Consider the following 23,445-nt stretch of genomic DNA (forward strand, 5'->3'; position numbering starts at 1 on the left):
GCAATACAGTGACAAAAATCTTGATCCATATTTGATCAGCACTGCCTGATTTGACATTTTGACACAGTTTTTTAGGATAGTTTTTTTTATAAACAAAAGTTACCAAGTACAGCTTTACAGTTATGATATTACTTCAACAATCGTTTGACAACAGATTATGGCCATAAAAAAATATGTAAAATCGTCATCCAGTGTGTTGACTATATAGTTAACTAGCCTATTTGTACAAGAGCAAATATAAACTGCTCTATGGTCACTCCTTTAGTGTGAATCATTGCCACGCATCAATGTGAAAATCTACCATGATAGTAGGTCACAACATTTGGTTATATAACCACTCTTAATGTTCTGCTCTGAAAATCATCATATCATCGGATATGGGAATAAAAGATATGAGAGGATGTATCAAGATCCTGAGGCATCACACGCATCAGGGGCTAAATAATGAGCAGGAAACTGGATCAGCCGTCAGGGTCGTCAGGGTTGGACCCTCATTCCCGTCTCATCTCACGGCTGCTCAGCTGCTCCTGTCATCCATATTTGCAGCCTCAGTGGACAATTTCCTCAGCCGCGGGCCCTCTCAGTGCTCACAACAACACATAGATCAAGTGAATTAATTCTGCTTTTGTGGCAGCGCGCTGGAGATCTAGGTCATGCAGTCATGGCTCTGTTTTTTGTGTGTATCTGTGTGTGTGTGTGTGCGTGTGTGTGTGGCCACCTAAAGTCATGTCAACATCCTCCTGCACAATCTGACCTTGACATTGTGTGTGTCTGCGAGCCTGTGACAGACTCTGTGCAGGCGCGTGCGTCAACATGGATGTGTGTGTGTGTGTGTGTGTGTCTACATGAGTGTTTCATTTAGGTAGCATAGGTATGATGAGATGTGCTATGAAAACGAATGAGCTGCTGTCTATACATAGGGCTTGCCTGCGGCTATGTGTGCATGAAACAGAAGAGAAGATAGAGAGCACAGGAGTGGATGTGGGAGGGTGAGCAGAGTGTGAGAGGCAGAGGGAGGATGACAGAGAAGGGAGTAAGGTGGGAGGCAGAGGAGAGCAGGAGAGAGGAGAGGAGGAGGGAGGGTGCAGCGAGGGGACTGTGTGTGACGCAAGCTGATCGGTTCTGCTTGCCGCAGATTGGCCGCCGCGGCTGCCAGTCAGAGGCGCTGGGAGTCAGGCACTGCTAGGAGAGCAGATTATGAAGCGGAGCTCAACCAGCGGCAGTCTCCTTTCATTGTCTCAATGGCTGCACACGCATTCCTCCTCTGCTCCCTCGCCTTGCTGTCCGCTCTCAGCCGGCCTGGGCTCTCCTTTACTGAGGAAGAGTTGCAGCCGGGACTCATCTATGACGAAGTGCCTGAAATCCTGGACAGAAGGTAAATCCATCCTCTCTATGGCTGTGAACATAGGAGGGGTGTAGGGGGGAGGGGGAGATGCATGCGGGGATGCTGGGATGCTGATGTGCTCTCTTAGGGTCTTTCTTTCTTCCCTCTCGCCTCCCTTACCGTCTCCCCAATCTCATCTTGGGGGTGTATCACAAATGGTGAATGCAGGCAGTGCTGGTGTGTCACAGAGGGCTGAGAGGCTTTGTTTGTCTCAGTCTTGGGGACTGCATCAGACGCTGCTCATCGATCACGGATGGGGCTGTTGTCTCTGTACAGTAGTGTTGGTCTGGCAGAAGGGAGCTAAATAAGGCTGGGGCAGTGGAGCTGCAGGAGAGAGGAAAGGAGAGAAAGAGGGGGAGCAGCACGGAGGGAAGGTAAACAAGGATGGGACAGGGAGGAGAGGATGCATCAAGGATGGTCTGCTGGGGTCTGTTTACTGATGCAGTCATTGAGAGAGAGAGGGGGAGAGTGGAGAAGGGAATTCTAGCCGGCCATGTCTGCATAATGCACATGCAGTCCTGCAGGTCAAATCTGGATAAAATATTCAGAGCTCAAACCTGGGGGCACTCACATTAGTGTCACAGGGACTGGACTGAGTCGGCAGCAGCCAGGGCCTTTGCTAGCACCATGTCCTGCCTGCTTATAGAGACATCAGAGCTGTAATACTGTGCCAAAACCATGTAAGGTTCTTGAAACTATGCCACGCATCACAGCTCACACAGTCCTCTATAGCGCAAATACTCCAAAGCCATAATATGCTGCAGTTTCTGACACAGTGCTCTTTCATCATTGTGCATTACCTGCCTTGTTGCTGCGCTTCCAGGATAGTAATGCACTTACAGAGAATGAAAGATTATTACTGTCACGCTTTCACTTATTGCACGAACAATCTTATCTGTACACATGTTTGTAAGTGTAGGGCAAAGATAACATGGATTTAGAATTCAATATACAAAGGCTCGTGGGATTGCTGTGAATGCAGCTCAATTTGGCGTGTTTGTGAAACCTTGACAGATCCCTATCTTAACTTCTCACCGCAGTCTCTCCAACAGAGAACAGCTACGTTGATTTCTCCTGGGGTTTCTGGCCTATTCCCCGGATCAAACTTTGTACGTAACTCTGCGACGTAACAGTTGCAGTCCCTGGTCACAGCTCCATTCTCAGCTCTGACACACTCCAAGATGCTGTTATATAAGAGCAGCCTTTCATTTCAGAGGCCTTGTAGGGTGCATAACATTGGTTGGAAATGCATAAGGAAAGGTAGAGCGAATTAGAAGCCTCTGCTGCTGATAGACATGTGGCTGCAGGAAGATAATGAAGAGAAAATGTTCAGTAGGCCTGATTTTCTGTGGTCACTGACATGTGCGGTACTTTAGCAAATAAAGAAAAGGACTATGACTGATAGCCGAGAGCTTTACAAAGTGATTTTAAATACCAGCCAGAGACAGAGTGGTTATATCTGCCTACATTCATCATCATCCAAACACTTTCTAGGAAAGTATGTTAGAAGTACGTTTTAGGAACAGGGAAGTCACATAAATTTTACAACACATTTTTATATAACTGCAATAATCTCTGTAAATGCTTAAAATAAAATAAGTAAATAAATAGACAAATAATCCAAGCATTAAACATTTCTGCTGAAAATGATCCAAATATGGGTACAGATTAAGTTGTGATTTTTAAAATGACCTCCTCACTTATCCGCACAGTCTATCAACAGCACAGCAAAGATAGAGAATGAGAGGAAAACTGCTGCAAGATGAGATTTTGCAGTTGAAGTTTAAATTTAGTTGCCAGTGAAAAGATGTTGTCATAAGCTTTTTTATTGCTCTGAGGAGAGCAGAGGAACATAAACTGGATGTCATTCAAAGATGGTCACAAAGGTCAATGAGTGGCATGAACGCAGGTGACATAATATGTTTTATATGTATGAATCACGCTTTAATTACAATTAATAAAAGTGTTTAGTTAACCTGGCCCAGTAAATTTTTTCAAACAATTACGCACGTTAATTAGATATGACCCAATTACTAAAGCTTTCTACGACACACTCAAATAACATTATGTCATTCACGCTGTCTGATGAAAAGTGGCCACGGAAGCGTTTACCAAGACTGAATAGGGTCAGCACCATTAGACCAGTGCAAGAAGTGCATCGTTCCATATTAACTCTTTCTCAAGCTACAGAATAATCATGAAATTCTGGAAATAAAAACACTTGTGGGAGTGTCAACTACAGATAACTATCAGGACTCCCTGGAAGAAGGGATCCTCTGTCTCAGTGGGACCTCCCTCGCTAAATAAGGATAAATACATAAAATAAAAATAGGAAAAAGCCATGTTACGCACTCTTGCATACGTATTTCCTCCTGTTTGTCTGCTGCGTAAAATAGTAACACTGTTGAGTTTGTCTTATGGAGTATTTTGTTTGCTGTTTTTAAAGGTTAATCCGTTGCTGTGTATAGTCAACATGAGTTTAAATCTTAAAACTATTAAACACTGACAAACCAAACCAAATATAGACACAGATTAAAGGTCAAGTATTGGATTTTCAGTGGAAGATTGATCAGTGATCCTCTTTCAAGGAAAGATTAAAGGGTTATGAAGCTAAGTTTTATGTTTTTTTGAATATTATTTACTGAAAAAAGACCAAGTCAAAGGTGAATAGTCCTGAGCAGAAATATGTTTGCAATTCCCAGTTCAAATGCAGTTATGATACTGAACTGTCCATAGCAGAGCTTAGACATTTGATCTCAGAGGCATAGGAAGATTTAGACCACTCTAGTGCTTGACCCGAGGTCAAATCTGAAGCTGCAATCAAAGCAACACTGAAATGGCAACAGGGCTCTGAGCGGAGTTTTAGTAAACTCCTAAAGCTTAATCTGCACTAATAAATCTATTTATAGGCTAGCACCTGCACAGTGTGGGATTAAGATGTGTTTTCCTGCTGTCTCAGGGACACAACAGTTTGCCTTAGGCACTGAGTGCTTTTTTAATGAATGAAATTAATATATATTTGACATAAACCCCAAAAACAATGGTCTCTGAGACTAACATTACTTTACAAAAGTAGTTCACCCTGTACACTGTGAAATACTATCATAGCTGGGTTTGAAATTTGATGTAGGCATAATATAAGGAAATATGAGTACAGGAACACGTCACAGTAGTCTGATACACTATTGACATATACAATGACAATGGTTCTGTGAAACCAAAATCTAAGCGCTGAAGGCCCTCGTTTTATAACTAAATATTACCTTTTGTGATCCTGGAATATTTTTCATGAAAACTGCAGTTTACAACAAACTAAATGAACCAAACAGAGAATTCTTAATGACTGTATTTGACAAAAAACTAACAACTAGCTATAACTCCCCGATGCTGTGTTTCTGTAGTAGGATGTAGAGGCTCGGATAGGCTGATCCTGGTTTACAGAGAGCGCAGTGGCTCAGCACTCTGTGGTAGCAGAGGCGAGGAGGATTTGTTTACAAGTTTGGGGAGCAGGCACCACACCTTCTCTGTGCTCAGCAGCACACAGCAGAGGCACAGGCGAGAGATGATAATCAGCCATCCATCTACGGACTTGAATAAGGATGTCCACTGAATATCGATCGAGATACCATCAGAAGCATAAATAATTCTTGTTGTTAATATTTAAAAGCTAGACACTTACTTATCCAAAAATAACTGTAATAATAGCAGACTAAGTGTATTCAATCTTGCACTGGTAATTTGTACATAATGTTATGTGCAGCTGCATATTTGCGCGCGCACATATTTAGGGATATATGCAGAGGGAGCGAGGTGAGCCAAGGAGTGGCTCTGGCATGGCTTTGATTATATAAAGGGCCTGTTCAGCACCCAGGCACCGTGTGACAGGCTGAGCCAATGACGGGGCCGCAGCAGTCCTGGGTTGCTGACCTCGCGAAACTGGCACAGGAACAAACGGCTGGGCTTTAGTTAGCACTCACGCTTGCACAGACTCCTCTGGCTCCTTTCAGCCAGCTGAGGCCTAGGTGCAGAGGAAGGAGTGCTTATTCACTTGAGTTTGGGATGGGCTAGAGTGAGGAGGCGGGGGGCATATGCAGCTTGTTTACAGTGACACAAACAGTTGTTAATCCCCGATTGAAGCTGCGCAGTGTTAACATGGATTCGTAAATGTGTGAATTAGATGTGAAATATAGGTGTCTGGGAGAATTTTTAACCTTTATGATGTGAGATTTGTAAGGTTTCGAATATCAGGTGATAAATGAGCAGCGTCCAGCTGCCTACCATGCTACTGAAGTTTCAGTCACAGCTGCCAAAGGCATAGTGCTTTTGGCAGCTCTTTCATACACAAACATGCTTACCCAGCATTCACCTGGGCAAATGTAAATATTTGGATTTACCATATGCGTGAGCTGTCATATTGTTACTCATGAAATAGTAGATGCAGACATACAAGCAAGAATTATTTACAAGGAAGTGTCGGCATGCGCTCACACACACACACACGCGCACACACACACACACACACACACACACACACACACACACACACACACACATATCCCAGGCAGTCTCTAATTTAGCCAATCACGATGCAGAATATAGGTTATAGAGCTCCTATTCAGGAAATGACAACATCCTACCTCACATTCTGCAGACATTATCATTCAGTAGTTGTTATCTGTTCAACTGGACTGAAGCTTTAGTTTGTTTTATTGCAGAAACCCACCTGATTACTACAGCTGTGTGATAGGTGACCTGAAACAAAGTCAAAATCAGTGTGGTACACTGAAAAAGTAGCCAGCATCTACATGTTGCATATCAGGAGCTTGTCTTCCTGCAGAATTTGTTCCTCCTTTGTACAAAGCTCATACAATGACAACGGCAATGAGCAACAAAATTAGGAAAAAAAATACAGAATGAAAACATAAACCTCATAAACCTTCCTTTTTTAAAAAAGGAAATGATCCAGAAAAAGTGCTAAAAATGGTTACAATTCTATAACAGAATTTTAAACTTGTAAGTTTGATAACTAGCTGTAAATATAGTTTTTCTGTAGCTCTTCTTTTTTTTAACGGAAACATTTTTCCCTTAGCTTTTTAAACATAGTTTTAGTTTTATTTGTTGAACATTTCTTACGAAGTTGCTTATTGCCTTTTTTTGAAAGAATTTGCATTTAGTTGTTTAGGGTAAAAAGGTTTAAATACTTGTGAAAGGGGTCTCAAATGAGCACTAGAAAAGTGATGTCACTCCAGGTTACAAAGGGTTCAGTACATTCATTGAAAACAAATTAGCAACCCTTTTTTAATATTAACAGTCAATGAAGAAAAAAAAAAGAAATATGAGTGAATAAAATTCTAATGGTACAGCAAAGGGATTATCAGTACTATCATATTGTTATAGTGATAAATATCCAATATGGTAATTCAACAACTGTAGGTCCAAGAAATTAATCTAATAATAAAGGAAAGTACATTTGGTGAGGGGATATCAGTTACACAACTTTAACTATATAACCTTAATGGTATACCTCACCCACAAAGTGAATATTTGTATACATCAATTACTCAGTCCGTGCTTAGAGACTTGGATTATACGGCACGAGTTGTTCTGCTTTTAATAAACATGGTCCCCAATGACTTCAATACACTGAGACTTTATTTCTGTTTTTGGATTCTTTGTTCACCATGTAGGAATGAAAAATAAATAAAGAAATAAGTTAATTTTCATCACAAATTTAACAAAACACCAGGAGCCAGGAGTAATTGATATACAAATGACCGTTTCCTGGGTGAAGTATTCCTTTAAAGTGCTCCATTTAGCTCAATTACAGTATAATGGTTGTGGTTAAAGTTCAGATTTACTGGACAGGTGTACAATGAGTCACGATTTCGGAAGTCAGTTCAGATGTAGACCTATTAATTAGCACTTGAACTGCCCAGAATGCCGTCGGCTCTGACATCACGCCTTAATCTCTTCATCTTGTTCAAGGCCTGTGTCTCTCCACGTTTGGGCTCCAGTGGACCTGGCCTGTGCTTACCACTAATCCTAATCCATCTGGCACTACAACACAATATTGCCCAGGTGGAAACTGCACCAGACGGGTTGATAACTGCTCCAGGCTGCTGGAACTGATATGTCTGGCAACCTACCCTAAATCTGTGACTTTCAGGGCTATCAGACACACTAATACCTTTTCATCTGTTAGCTGCTGCCCAAGTTTTTCTCACCTCGATTTGATCTTTAATTGCGCTTCTGTGTCCTACACCAAAAAAGTAAAGTTAAAAAAATGACAGAATAGACAAATGCATGATCTCTTCAGTAAGAAAAAAAAATAGACAGCTGCATCTGAGATATTGTGCATGACATCCATGGATGAATGAGCCATCAAAACAGCCCTTGAGCCAATCAGTGAAAATGTCATAGTGACGTGAAAAGATCCATCATTCCCTTGAATCTGGCCAAAATCCAGTCCAACAGTTGGAGATCTTGAGCATGAAAGGCTACTGGGGAAAAAAGTCATAAGATGCACAGCCCCATATTCCCTTCATATTATGACAAGGATAAAAAAAAACTCCAGTCTAATGGCAATACAATTTTCTTGCTTCTACCAACAATAAAGTATAATCATGTCACAAATTGTGATTAGATGTAACACCCTGTTCACAATTCAGACTCAGACACTTTTGGGTACATTTGAAGCAGTTGAATCATCATTTTCTACCTCAGTTTTTATAACAAAATGTAGGTTTTTGCATAGATCACTTAAGTCCAGCATTTGGGGCAGCTCCACCAGTGTCTTGTTCAGAGAAACAAGGTGTGAACTGTCCTTGACGACAGTGGTCACAGCTCTCGCCTGGCTTTCGTGTGCTTAATAAATATTCGGGTCATCCTCAGACTACCTTGTGTGTTTACTAAAAAGGCCTTCCCTACAAGATCACAGCGTTACTATAAAACTAAAGATAACAAAGATAATATCAATCACAGATGAAGGTCTTTACAGACATCGCTTTTGTTGTGCTGCAATTCATGAAACCATCTGAATTACCTGCAACCAAAGCTGATAAACAAACAGACTGAAGTAGTGACGTGACACTAAAGACACAGGCTAGTTGTCATGCCCACTCCCACAGGGTTTACCTTTTACAAGTCCATTATAACTGGCTATAAAGTGGAGATTAGCAGGCCAGCACAGAGGATCACTAAGGACAGGCTAGGACGAACCGCACAGTCAGAGTGCCGGGTGGACCATCAAAACAAGCAAAACTGGCCGTGTCAGCGCCGCTCAGTAAGCCCATTGCTTGCGTATTACGTCTTTGATAAGACAGTTAAAAGGATCAGGATTAACTTGGAGAAGTCCGAGGCTATACAGGGTTTAGTAGACTGAGAGGAGGACAGCTTGGGCAACACGTGAAGGAAGAGGAAATGGCTCGTCCTTTGTCCCTTGTGAACTATGTAGGTCAGTCCCACCCAGCACAAAGACTGATTTCCTGCAACATAGACACCAATCAAACCTATTTACTTGGTGCACTGGTAATAAAATTCTGTGGGCAAAGTATTGTGAGTTTAGACTGAGTAATCTGCACCTCCACGTGGGAGGGGGGTGGGGCATCTGCAAGGGAAACTGTCACCCCCCCAAAAAATAAAGTATTCCAAAAACAGGGTACCTACAGGTTAAGGAAATTTAGATTTAGGACTTTTTAAATGCCATTTGAAATTGAAAGACAGAAAAAGAAACGAAATGAAGTGACAATTACATACAATTAGGGACAATTTTGCCCAAATATTTACTTAAATATGGAACATGTTTTTTTTTTTAATTTAAAAAGTTAGATGATCTACCTGAAATGCTGAAAAAAAATCTAGAGGGAACGCCTGGAAAACAATTAAATTATTCTGAGATTTTATGATGCAATGTCCAAACAAATTATTCATAATTCATACTTTCCATGTCTTAGCAATTTTAAGACTTCTGAAAAATTGATATAACACATTTAAATACCAATTAAGGCCTTATTTTTAGATAGATGAATCAAATGCCTTTTAAGACATTTTAAGGATCCGCGGGAACCCTGTAAAATTTCCTTACATACTATATTTTAGTGTATTAGTATTAAAGTATTATATTGTGATGTGACTACAGTCTGTATATCTGTTTATCTGTATTTACATGTAAATTGTTAGTAATCCTGGCAGACATTCCTGCCTTTAAAAGGGCTGTACAAGGCTGAATTTTCAAGCTGGTATCAAATGAAACTAGAGATCCTATTCTAGTGATAACAACCATGAATTGATAGTTTCAATTCATGGTTCAAAGGGTTCAAAGGGTTCAAATAGAGTTTCAAAATTAGGCGAAATTTTTGGCAAGGAAAATGAGCACTCTCTCACCTCAGAATATTTGAATGAAAATGGGCCCTATGGGACCCCATGAGTCTCCCCTTTACAGACATGCCCACTTTATTCTAATCCAATGCAGTTTTGGGCAAAAAGTATGCAGCTTTTTGCATGCAACATTTGATTCCCAGTCAAGACAATCTTGTAAGAACTGCTTGAAACAGTTTTGAAATGCAAAATAATGGAATTGAAAATGGGAATAATTGTGATTAAGTATTAAAACTCAGCAATATTATATTACATTACTTAAAGCTACAAATATGCATTACATGGAAGCTGTCTACATATCTGACATCTGCAGCACAAAATGAATGATTGAAGCTTTACTCAGACTTCATATGAGCTATTAGAGAAATATAACATAATGACATTAATGTTCTTTGATTGATTGGGCCAGCTCGGAGGAACAGTGGTTGGTTCTGAGTTTGAATCTGCTGGCCAGCTGGAGTCCTCCTGTGAGGAGTTTGAATATTCTCATGAGTCAGAGTAGGTTTTCTCCAGCTTTTTCCTACAGTCCAAAGACATGCACGTAGGGTTTCTGTGTGGTCTGGTGACCTGTCCAGAGTGTACTCCGCCTCTTATTCGATGTCAGTTGGGATAGATTCCAGCTTCCCCTGCGACTCTGTACCAGGGGCATGTTCAATCTCAAAATGGTGTAAATTGTTTTGCTATGGTTTCCAGGCTGAATGATATGTTTCCTTTACACAGTGTGCAAAGGGCTCTGAGGAATGTTTTGTCATGTTTGATGGGTGTGTCAGAGGCGTTACCCAATCAGCAGCGATGAGTAAATGAAAAGAAAAGTCCGTTGGATATTTATTTATCGTACTTAATGTTTTTGTTTATATTTCACGCTGGTACATTTTTGTGTTTCCCAGGCCAATAAAGCCCTTTGAACACAACAGGGTGTTAAACACACCTCTGGCTAGGTTTTACTAATGAATGTTAATTGAATATGTTGGAGAGCTGTGTTCTGCTTGGTTATGGCAACTCCACTTGGACAAATCGCACACAGAACTGCAGAAGCCTATACCGTAATGCCAGAAGTGGTAGTTATAATAATGGCAATTTGTTAAGTCCTTTGAATATATATTATTATACATATATTATAACTACTACTGGACTTTATGGACATATGTTACAGTATGTCTAAAATCACATTCAAATTTGTGTATTTATTTTTTCATTATGGCCACTTTCATATATATTTAATTCAGCAATAAACTTACTGTGTTTTTGTAAGGCAAAATAAATTTCGTAAATGGCATGCCGTCCAAAAAACATTTAACTTAAAAGAATGAAGCTTTTTATGCTATATCTAACAAAGTATACACTAGTTTAGTAGCAGAAAAGTACCCTAATATGTCATATAAAATGTGACAGAAAGTATAAATAATCACAATCTATTACCTATGTTACATATGTTTCTGAAATTCATTTTTGCAACATATAATATTCATAGAGTTTTTGCAAAGCTGTTTTTTATGTCCCTATGTTTACTGCAGCTGCATCAGTACACAATGAACTTTCCTGTTCAAATGTAAAATAATAGATAAACAAATACTACATTATGGAGAATTATCACCCCAAAACAGAAACCTTCTCAGTTTGCCTGCATGTTGTGAGCCCAGGACCTAATTGTGTCTTCTGTCTTTTCCACAGCAAAGAGAACCCCAAACAAGCAACAAGAGTCACATCAAGTAAGTAACAAATCTGGTGTGACACGAGGCCTGATTCAATCAAAGCTTTTGACGCTGATGTGTTGGATAGATAGTCCTGACCAACACATTTCATTCCTAATCCTGGAGACATCTTTGCTACATTGTGACACAAACTGATTTTGAAGTGTGGCTTGTGTGTTATCCATACACCTCAGCAGCAATTCAGATGTGTTATATTTAGGCTCTTTGACAAAAAAAACGCTGAAAAAAAATGATGGAAAAATTCTTTTCAATTATCTGATTGCAAATGATATGTTGCTTGAACAAGATAAACACTATTTGTAAGCACCAAACAATATTACCGTAACTGTGAAATAAACTGCTGATGAGTCACTGTGATGACGCAAAGCAACTGGAAATAGATAGGAGCCTGAACACCGAGGTGTGCGCTGGATCTCTCTGTGCTTATTTGTGTGTGTGCGTGTCTGTAGTGTGTGTGAAATCGACTGAACTTTTATGATTATGTTGCAATCTGCATTGCAGCATTGCAATCAGTTTAATGTGTGTACTGATATAATCTTTCATGGTGCGGTAATGTGTGTACGTGTTTTCAGGTCAAGATGGTGGGTACGGCTTAGAAAGTGAAGAGGTTATTTTGACGCCTGAAGATGAAAACCCACTCAGGAGAATACTGCAGGTACACACACACTCTGCTCCCCTCACTATCTCCACCATCAGCCCTCTATCTTTGTGCATAAAAACGTACACGCAGACACATACACTGGGATGCACTCAGACAAAACAGAGCACACTGACACAGCCACGCTGCTTGACCTTGGATCCCAGAATATTGTATATTCACCAGAGGTAAAATATCCTCGCCACCCACACACATACGACCATGCAGACTGAAAATACAGTGAAACCATGTGCTGTATCAGCCAATGCATCCAGGCACATTAATAATATATAAACACCAATAATGGAGTTCTTACAGTTACATCCTCTAAACTACTGAATTCACTTCTGTAGCTTTTAAATGTTTTAGAAGTTGTCATCTCAGTTGCCATACCTTACTTCACATTTCCAATTGTTATTCAAATATTTTACATTAAACAAACAAACAAAAAATAATCCTTTCAAAGCCACTGTGACTGCCACTTTACATGTCTTATAAAACAGTGCTGGATTAGCCCAAATGCCCTCCAATGAGATCTGGCCTTTGAGCAAAGAGATTAAGAAGCCAGAGGGGGCAGTTTCTATCTGCACACTGCAGATATGTCTACCACACTATATACTGTATGCAGATTTCCTTATGGAGAAGACAACACTGCTCAATCCTCATAAGATTCAGATGTTGTGAATAGAATGACAATCTTAAAGGGACAGCTCACCCCAAAATCAAAAATATGTATTTTCCCTCTTAACTTGAAGTGCTATTTATTAGTCCGTTTTTTTTTTTTTTTTTTGGTGGTAGTTGCTGAGTTTGGAGATATCAGCCAATAGTTGATTGCCTTTTCTCTAAGTGACTGAAGCTAAGATGACACTTGGCTTGTGGAGAGCCAATACAGAGCCAGCTAGGCGGATAACATTTATGTTTACATCTCACACCATCATGCACACAAGCTGAAACGTCCATAAGTAAAAGCATGCCCCCCTCTGCATTGTGACACGGTGACAGTTCCATTATATTTGAGAGAAGGCATCTCTGGCTGATATCTTCAACAATCAACAACACAAATCAAAACAATCTAGATTGATAAAAAGCGGAAATATGTATTTTTGTTTACAACTGTCTGTTTAAATTGCCCATTTTTGAAACAGTACCTCAATAAAGGTAATGGAGGTACAGTTGTACCTCAATCAAGTACTGCTTGGTGGCAATATACACAGATTGCACTGACACGTCAAAGAAGAACTATTTTACTAAAATGGCTGCATATATTGCACGTGTATGGGCCTTTCACATGTATTTAAATCTTTGAAACCTGTGTAAACTGGTTTGATTTCTCTTGAAAAGGTGATAAAAAGGTACTGAGCAATTTGGCGAGAAATTGGGGAAAAGGGACAAGAAAATTACAAAATTAGTTTAAAAAGAGAGAGAGAGAAAGAGAGGGAGAAATGATTTAAAGTTAATAATAATTTTAAAAAACAGGGAAGAATGTCCAGAGAACTATATGCATACTTTTGATTATTATTATCATCAACTATTTGATTTATATATTTTTGTTTTTAGTTTTGATACTTAGTTTTTGATACTTAACCCTTTCTTACTTTATTTGTTTCTTAGATTTCAGGTAATTTTCTTAACTTGTAACTAATAAAATCTGCCTGTGTTTTTCAAAGAAATTAAGTTAGTTTGCTCAGATTTTAAAGAGCTAAGAGATGGCATAACTTGAGACTATGGACTTAACTGTATCTCTATGGCTGGATCTTCCGTCTACATCTTTAAGCTGAATGTGTCAGTTTATGGCTGGTCTTTACAGATTTTGTCCATTTGAAGTAAACTTCCTGGTGATAAAGTTAGAAATTGATGATTTAACTAAAAGATAAGAGTTCACAAACATACTGTTTTGGTCTTTGTGATGCTGGATATAGTTATTCAAGGACACGCAGCAGCAAAACCTTTAGGCCCCACACCTTTTGTGGGTAACATCCAACCCCTGGAGGGGGCACAGCGTACATGTGTGTCTCTTCAAATCTTATCGCTCTCTAGAGAACAGTCAAATAATACAAAAACCATTCTTAGGTTGTCAGTTTACTACAGTTTCTTTATTTCTTCGATACTTATTTCCTGTCTTCATATGTTCACAGCCTTTTAATTGGCATCAGCCGGGGATGTCTCACAGTAAGAGGAAGCTGCTCCAGTCTCTGATGGGGCCTTATGGCCCACTGAGCGTGTCTTACAATGGGAAGACTTGCATTCTGTTCAAGGCAAAGCGCCTGGCAATCCGCTACAGGAACCACACCTTCATTGACTTGACTGAGAGGGTCTTCAACACCAACTCACCTGTGGACACTAAAGGCTCCATCTGCACCAAGGAGAAAGCAACGTAAGTCAACCCTGACAGGGTTAAAATTATAGCTTGACGTGTATTTGAGCAATGTGTTTTGTTTTTATAGTGAACTGCTTCACGTATATTACAAGACAGGATGGACACAAACAAATACTACGATACTTTACATGAGTAAAAGCAAAAATACCTCAGAATAAAAATACTCTGTTACAAGCAAAAGTACATAATGTTAGCATCAAAATATACTTAAAGTACCAAAAGTAAAAGTACTCAATATGCTAAATGTCACATTTCAAAATCAATATATATATATGTTATATTACTGGATAAACTGTAGCTTCGTAAAATTTGCAAAATTTATTTTTCACTGTAAAATTTATTTTTTTGCAAGAATATTTGTCATATATTATTTTGTAACTTTATTTTGCATACGTACTTTTTATTTTGTGCTGATAAAACCGTAAACTGTAAAACCGATAGATGACACATGCTTTGTATTGTGATGGTGTCTTGTAATCCCATGTGGGAGGGGCCAGAAATGGCATGACACATAAAATCTAACTACTACTACAACTACATATTATTCATGCATTTATGGGTTTTCACTTTCACTTTAGAGTAAACAAATAAACAGTACAATATTTGCCTCTGAGATGTAGCAGAGTATAAGAATAAAGTAGCTGAAAATGGAAATACGTAAGTTAAGTACAGTTACTTCATATCTGTACTTAAGTGCAGTACATGGGTAAAAGCACTTAGTTGAATTGGATGGACACATATGGTGTGCTAGTCAAATGTAACAAAAGGTCACTTTGTTAGCAACAGGAAATAGAAATAAAATGATCAAATATCTAAAATGTATGTGCTGCATTGAGAAGACAGTAATGGTCACTTAAGAATTCCTCAGAGTAACTGCGTGACATAAGATGTTTTAATATTTGTGGTTTTGTTTCACTGCAGTCTTTCACTAAGGTTTGGTGATGTGGAGGACTTGCGAGGTCTAGTAATCAGGTAAAATGCACATGCTTCATTCAAATATTTTTATTGACCAACATCTTAAAAATATCTAAAACGTTTCACGTATCACATTGAGCTATTATTGTATTAGATTATACAACATGTAAGCAAGTTTATACGGGTGGACTCTGTGTGTACCTAACTGAATTGTCTCTTCCACCAGGCTTCAGATGTCCAACACATTTTATGAGGCAGCTGGTCAAAACTGGTTCACACTAGACAGTGTTCACATCCACTACAACTGGACCCAGGAGGCCACGTTCAACGCCAGCGAGGTCTACGCTCCGGCCACTTCATCCTACCATTGCCAGCACGTCAGCAGCCTGCACAAATATGACACCCTGCTAGTGCCCAGCTCCCACACTGACACATCCGCTAACTGGCACATCACTTTCACTGATTTCCAGGTACACTGTCACACAAGGGCGCAGCATTTGTTGTGTAACTCTTCTAGTAATGTCTGCACATTCACTGTTATATCATAGTTTTGCCCTTTTTCCTATGTGTGTGCATGTGTCTGTATGTTCGCCAGCTATTTCCCTTTGTGTTCTGCCTGCCTGGCTGTCAGTCAGTCAGTCTGTTTACCGTCTGTTTGGCAGTCTGTCAATCTGTCTATACACTGTCTGTTTAGCCATCTGCTAGGCTGTCTCAACCTGTCCATCTGCCCAGTGTCTGTGCCTGGTAAGCCCAGTAAGAGCCAGTTGTCCTCTTTAGTTTATCCTAATCTCATCTTTCTGCCTTCTCTCTACGCTCTTCCAGATCCAGGCCTTCAACGTGCAGTCTGACAAGTTTGCATCAGCCAGTGACTGTGCGACTTTCCTGACACCGGCTATCCTGATGGGCTTGGTGACATCTTTGATCCTGCTCCTCGTTTTAGCCTATGCCCTACACATGGTGGTACACCTCAAGCACATCGACCGCTATGAGGAGCACAAAGCCACCGTCTACTTCCCCCGTAGTCCAGAAGCTGAGTTGCCAGATAAGAACAGCCTGTGAAGGAGAAAAGACGAGCTGGAGAGCAACAGGGGGAGATAGAAAGAAAGCTGAGAAAGCAAGGCCAAATGGGAGCGCAAGTGAATACAAGAGTGAAAAAGTATCCCCCACAGAATATTTCTTCAACAAATGACAACTTTGCCTGTTCATATGAAAACCTTGTACGTCTTAACTACTTTAAGTAAATGCCGACCGTGGTTGGATACTTTTTCTTCTTCTCTCATTGACCTGCATCTTGGCATCCAGATTTTGACTAAGGCCTTTGGATGATCAAGCTTCTCCCTGAGTGATGGTTCATGGTCCTGATGTCAGAGGTCAAGGACAGTCCCGGGGGCCCTGAAGGGCGACAGCATTTACAGGCCATTACCCCAGTCAGCCATTAATATCACAAAAGCCTAGCAACTGTAGCTAATACAGCTAACATTAGATGCTCCTGATTATACGTATACATGGCTCACAAGTGTCATATTACAAGCTTCCATTATACACATTGTCTTTTCAGCTTTCATTACAGTGTACTTTGTCTAATACCGCTGCAAGAAATATATACTTCAAACAGCCAGTTTTATAGCTGAAATAGCCGTATTAGCTGCATGCCATAAAAGGCTGGTCTATCTGGGCTAGCACAGTGTTTCCTAATAATAAGGATTACAGAGGGTCTTGCATGAGTCGCAGCTTAAAATAATCAAACATGGCACAAAGAAGAAGGAGCTTGAAAAGCTTTTGAGCGTAAGCAAAGAGAAATATCGGGAACCACTGGTCTAGCATCTGGCTGGAGTGAATGGACCAGCACTACCGGCCCTTCAGAGCCTCTGGAGCCTCTCACCCCTCCCCTGAACAAGACTGCTGCTTGGGACTTAACTGTGAAAAGGCCTTTTACAGACCAGCCAGACAAAAGGGGGGTTCTACAAACTAGCACAACATTGGTTAGCTGCGAAAGCGCTAACAACAAACTATCAAAGACTATACAAGGAACTATGCTGCACAAGACTGCCCATCTGAGGGCATGGCAGGAAAGCGGGTCTTGCGATGACTTGACTCTCTAAGGGTCAAGTGTTTGGACAAGGGAGGCCGTCGGCCCTCCATCCACATCACTGGGTTTGACTGCCAAAGTAAAGCTACAAAGGAGTTGCCATGAAATATGGTGGGAGTTGGAGTGAGACAATGTGAAAACGAAAGCTAATCGTTACAGCTATGTACAAAGCAAAAACACATACATGTACAGAAGCGTCACTCTGCGGAGGCTTTTTTTTATATACAATGTAATCATGAACTACTATTAGGTACAGGATGACTATGCTAATCCTCATAACCAAAAGGATATACAAAGCTGTAGATACATTAAGATCTCTATACGATCATAGCTGTTTACTATCTTCAAATATTGCACAACTAATAAAAAATATGTACAAGTAAGACATTGTGCTATGAGGATTGGTGAAAGTATCAATGCATATGATTTTTTCTACAAAAGTATTAACATAATACACTGTCTGTCTATTTGTTTTAAGCTGGGCCAGACAATGTAAGGTCCAGTTTCATCTAACTGTAAATTACAGTACAAATTCCTACCATAGAAGGACGATACTATGGAATGCCGTCCACTCACTGGGACTTATAGATGCCATTATTATGCCAGAAGCCACACTAGCAGCAGTAACAGCATCAGTAAGTCATTACTACTGATAAAAACACTCAGCATGACAGTAAATAGATATCTTAACATTCGATATGGCAGTTCTGTCAATCTGTAGCAGTGTGAAATGTGTTCTTTGGTCATAAATGTATCCTACAAACTATGAAATGAGCGGAGGCGGTTTGTCCAAGGACCAACTGATGTAGATTGAACAATAAATGATATTCAGAGGAAAAGGTGTGCTGTGTTTATATATGTCATGTAGTTGTGTTGGAGCACACTAATCTAATATTTTGCTGAGGTTTTTCTTTTGGTAATAACCATCAAATCATATTATGATCATGTTGTTAATTGTTAATTAACCCACAGCTTTCCAACTCTGTGTCCAAGTTTTCTGCCAGCTCTGTCTCCCCTCCTGAGTGCCATCTGCTCTCTCCTCTCACTTCTCTCTGACCTAAAATGTCAGGACAGTTTACCTGCCGGCACCTGTCCAATCACACACTTTCATGCATACTTCATAGGCAATTATAGCCACACGATAATTTGCGGTCTCAGACCAGAGCCACAATGTCATCTCTTCTGCTGGTTGTAAGATCTTCTTATAGAGATCTGTATTCAAGACCTTAACTTTAACTTACATGTTTTTATTTGCAAATTGGATTTTCAAGGAGTTAAGACTAAACTATTTACCTCTGGGCCTGTTCTTTATTTATCAGAGGGGGGTTGTCTGGCATGTGACTTTTTTTCTTTTTTTATTTTAACCCTCCCCAAAGCCACAAATATTCCTTTAGCCTCTCTGAGTGACTGGGGTGGGAGATGTATGTCCCCTCCTCCAACATGACATAGTTGTTAGATTTTAAAAACGTACTCATTGATGTTTGAAAGTTAAAAGCTGAAAACAAAATCTGAGTAGTAAATGCAAACTATTTATTTTGGCATAGTGATTTTGATGAAATATCACTATTTTTTTATAATTTTTTTTTCTGAGGGAAGTTTGTTCCATAGGTGTTAAGGGGCTGTTGAAAATGTAAAGTCCCTTACTTAAATACAAAATTATACAGGATATGCTCCAGTTTAAAATTTGTCAGTGTCTACCTACTAATTATTTCAACTCTGCAGGTAGCCAATATGACACTAAAAAACAAGCCACCTAATAATTGTTCTTCAAGTATTATATTCAGCAGCAAGTTTGGATGTATTTCATCACTATAGACAGTTGACTGAATTAAATAAAAAAATAAGACCATTTAAAAGAGAGGATATTGAACGCCTTTGTTTTCCATATCTATTGTCATTTAATGAAGGCGTGCCTAAATCCTACAGCGACATCTAGAGGCTACAAGTAATCATAGCAAAAAACACTCAACCGTGATACCTGTGAGGAATAATGTCACGTTTTAGTAATGTGATTAGGCTACTTTTTCGGTAACGGAGATAACAATGTACATAAATACACTCGGCAGTCATAATAACTCTGCAGATGCTTATTAGAGCAGGCTGTGCTATTTCAACATTTCTTGACTGTCAGCTTGTTTAGTGTCTTACCAGGATTGGATAAAGCAGGACCGGAAGTGTCCAGAAGCGGCGAAAAAGACCGAAGAGTATGCGTCAAGGTAACTCCAGAGTTGTCCTGTGTACATGTAGTGTCCTCTCAGGTGTTGGTATGAATCGCCAAATAATAGTGTGCAATATTATGAGAAACGGCTTCACTGTGAGGACAGGAAGTACTTTCTTGCTAAAGTTAGCCCAGTTTGTACCTTCAGCCACGAAGCGTTAACGAGGGTGAAGCCTGGAAATGTAGGACAGTTTTTGGTACAAAGAAAACCACCCACAACTCTGCAGACCACGTGTTACTTTTGTAACTTGTTATGGTTCTCTGCTGTATTTCTATTAAGAAAATATGTTAAGCAAAATAGTTTTTAGACCTTCAAACACGTTGAGAACCCCGACCTCACTCTGATGACATGTTCAGGTAAAGTAGGACAATCATGAAAGCCTGTTTTTTAAATGATCAAACAAATTAACAGTTCAGTCATTAAGTTACTGACAGAAACCTGTGGCTATTCATTGAAAAAGTTTGTTCAGCTTCTTTTGTCATGCTTTTTCCCTATTATTTTTTAGCCTGTTTCCATGATAACTATCAATTCATGGTTGTTATCACTGGAATAGGACCTCTAGTTTCATTTGATACCAGCTTGAAAATTCAGCCTTGTACAGCCCTTTTAAAGGCAGGAATGTCTGCCAGGATTGCTAACAATTTACATGTAAATACAGATAAACAGATATACAGCCTGTAATCACATCACAATATAATACTTTCATACTAATACACTATAATATAGTATGTAAGGAAATTTTAGTGATACATTTTTTACAGGGTTCCCGCAGATCCTTAAAATGTCTTAAAAGGCATTAGATTCATTCTTTTGTCATGCTTTTCCCTATTATTTTGTAGCCTGTTTCCATGATATGGTCTAAATGCATAGAGTATTGTGGTGGATATGGACTCACAGCATTATATTTAATCATTTTAAATAGGCTATGCCAGAATTGTCTTCAGGGTGGCACGCAATAATATAAGTCATAATTTTCTGGCACCTGGTAGCCTTAAAAACATTCTGGTTTTACTTTAGAAAAATGTCCCATTTTAGTCTAGTTTTTGTCCTATTAACATGAATGCATTGTATTTTCACTCAGTACCCCCTTCCTTAAAAACTAAAGTGTATTGTGAAAATATTTTGATTATGAGTCAAACATTTAATAATGGCCGTGGCTTTAAAATTATTTCCGTGATTCTCTTAACGATAAAATATTTCCCAAACAGACTGCATAACCAACCCAGTGTTAGCTCTCAGGTTATCACCCCAGCAGCCCAGCTAACAGGGAACATTTCCACAGCATTGGCTAACATCCACAGTGCTTCCTGTAATATTCAATATGGTGTTTTCAGCTTTGTATGTATTGCAGTATTGGAGATCTTGTAATTAGTGTTGTGTAGTTTGTGTCCACTCTGAATGTAGGGCCTGAGGAAAGCTTGTCCGAGTCCATAGTATGGAAATGTCTCTTGTTTTTTCTTTTGTACAGTTTTGGCTTGATGTTGGTAGTGTAAAAGATGCTCAGGGGCTCACCAAAATATCATGATTTATTCTTAAGAGATCTTGACATTCGATGTAGCGAACTGCATATGATGTTGTCTCTACAGAAGTTGTTGAGATGCTGTGAACTCAGATATTTCACAGATACACAGCCAGGCACCAAATTGTCCTTAGGACTAATGGGGCAAACAATGAGATTATGCCGAAGACAAGTACAACTCACCAAGCTTTAGCTACATCAAATATCTTTGTGAACTTTTGACTTCTAAAATGAATCTAAAAACTTAAGAATTAGACAAACAAGCTTTGAAAGTAAAAAAGATACCTGTTGTAATACACTATTAAACTGATCTTTTTTTGTTTTGTTGCCAGAATGTACTATTAACTTTGTCAAAAGAAAACATTATCTGGGCTAACCTCATTTATGATATACAGAGATATTTTTTGGCTGATAAGATTATGCAGATGTGATGAAGCAAACTGTCATGTCCTGTTGCTCACTCTCACTAAACACAGTTTTGCAGATCTAGGATGGTTGTGACTCTGGTGTAACTCTATACAGACACTGAGTATGTATTTTTTAATACATCCACTAGAGGTCAGGATAGCTTTGCATTTAGTAATTTCTGGTGCAGTTATTAAAAGCATGCAGTATTACAAGACACTAGTAAAATGTGCATTGCTTATAGAGGCCTGGTGTTTTTGTAGTGTATTTTGTGTGTCATAATTTATTTGAATTTTCAACCTCAGACTGATATTTTCTGACACATTATGACACATTTCATGAAGTGTTTTGTCAGTTGCCTAATGAGTACTTTATAGGTCTTTAGGAGTTTTTAACTGCATTAGCTGTAATAGAGGGATCTTTTGTGTATTTTTAAAAGATTATGGTGAAGCTTATTGTAAAAGCTTTGTTTACCCATAAAGTATCAGTCAGTTTTTTTTGATGTATAGATTTAGGCTAAATTCTCAGTCATAACTAAGGAGCAAACTAGTTCGTTTCTCAACCAGTCATAAGTAAAAACGTCTGCCTATTTTACTCTGACCGTACCTCAGATGGTTAGCCTATATTGGAGTGTGCCTCTCATCTGTACTCAGAAAGTGTAACTTCGTATAACGTGCTCTAGATGTCAGTGTTTGCTTGTGTCACAGTTTCTGTTTGCCATCTCCGGATATTTTTTTTACTTCAAAAAATGAATTAGGATACATAAAGATTTGCACCTCTCATGACCAGTTATGAAATCCAAAGTAAATGAAATTCAAATGTTTTTTATTTGCTTTAGAGATGATCAGCTCCAGTAACTTGTAACTTGTGACTTAGACTCATGTCAAATTGAACATGAGGAGCTTGCAACATGACAGCACCAAAGCTTGATGTTAAATTGAACAAATAATGGTACAAAAAAATTCAAGAAGGGATAAATGCGATTTATCAGCGGCTTTGAACGGCAGGGGCACAGATTTTTGGTGTTGACAGTGCAGCTGGAGACTTTTATTGACCAAACTTCCCTCAGTGATCCACAGTTTCCCTCCTTCTCTGAGACATGAACAGAAGAGTCATGTTTAGTGTTTGTTGTTAATCTCTCCCAGTGCAGAACTCCAGAGCGAGGATCCTCAGAGTACTCCAAGCTGGGGATTCGGACTTTGTGGCCGCAGCCTGTGCAGAGACAGATAGGCCTGCCTGTTTTATATGTAAAGCTGCCAGCCAGAAAGCACAGGGCCCGCAGGGTACTCCGCACAACTCCTTTGTTGCAGCCAAACTGTGACAGGGTCCCACTGTCTAAGCTGCTTTGCATTCTGGGAGCACAAGAGATGGGAAGTATACTAAGGATGGTACGTGGGTAAAGTTGGACCTTTTTTAGGTGTCATGCTCACATCCTTTTTACACAGCTAGTTAGGGCCTGGATAGCAGCATCCAAAATGATATTGGCAGAAAACTACGCTCTCCCGCTTCCTCTTTCGTTCCTCAACCTTTTCAATTCCCTCATTTCTCTTTTTTTTTTTTACATCCTTTGTTTGGTGTGTCCATGCTGGTAAATAATTAGAGATAATATTGCTCAGCCATTCCATGCCAGGGATTATTCTGCACTGTCAATCAATGATTTGGCCCAATGGGGCGCTTTGATGTGCGTTAGGACTCAGTGAGTTGACTATTAATTGAACATCACAGTCAAGCCAATCACAGCCTCCGAGTTCCTCATCCTCTATCAGCACAGCCGCAGTGAATGGCCTCATTTTAGCCTCTTGGGCATGTTAT

The 23,445-nt window shown here is 39.5% G+C and overlaps 1 protein-coding gene across 1 annotated transcript; it reads left to right on the top strand.

Annotated features, from left to right (window-relative positions):
- The first annotated feature begins 1,183 nt into the window (after positions 1-1,183).
- On the top strand, positions 1,184-18,319 carry atp6ap1lb (ATPase H+ transporting accessory protein 1 like b). The gene is made up of 7 exons (XM_042492186.1): positions 1,184-1,375; positions 11,432-11,469; positions 12,045-12,127; positions 14,245-14,483; positions 15,408-15,458; positions 15,628-15,871; positions 16,224-18,319. The coding sequence occupies exons 1-7, from the start codon at positions 1,242-1,244 to the stop codon at positions 16,458-16,460; spliced, it is 1,026 nt and encodes a 341-aa protein (XP_042348120.1). The 5' UTR covers positions 1,184-1,241; the 3' UTR covers positions 16,461-18,319.
- Positions 18,320-23,445: the final 5,126 nt, after the last annotated feature.

This window comes from Plectropomus leopardus, chromosome 8, assembly GCF_008729295.1.
Source record: "Plectropomus leopardus isolate mb chromosome 8, YSFRI_Pleo_2.0, whole genome shotgun sequence".
Lineage (NCBI taxonomy): Eukaryota > Metazoa > Chordata > Actinopteri > Perciformes > Serranidae > Plectropomus > Plectropomus leopardus.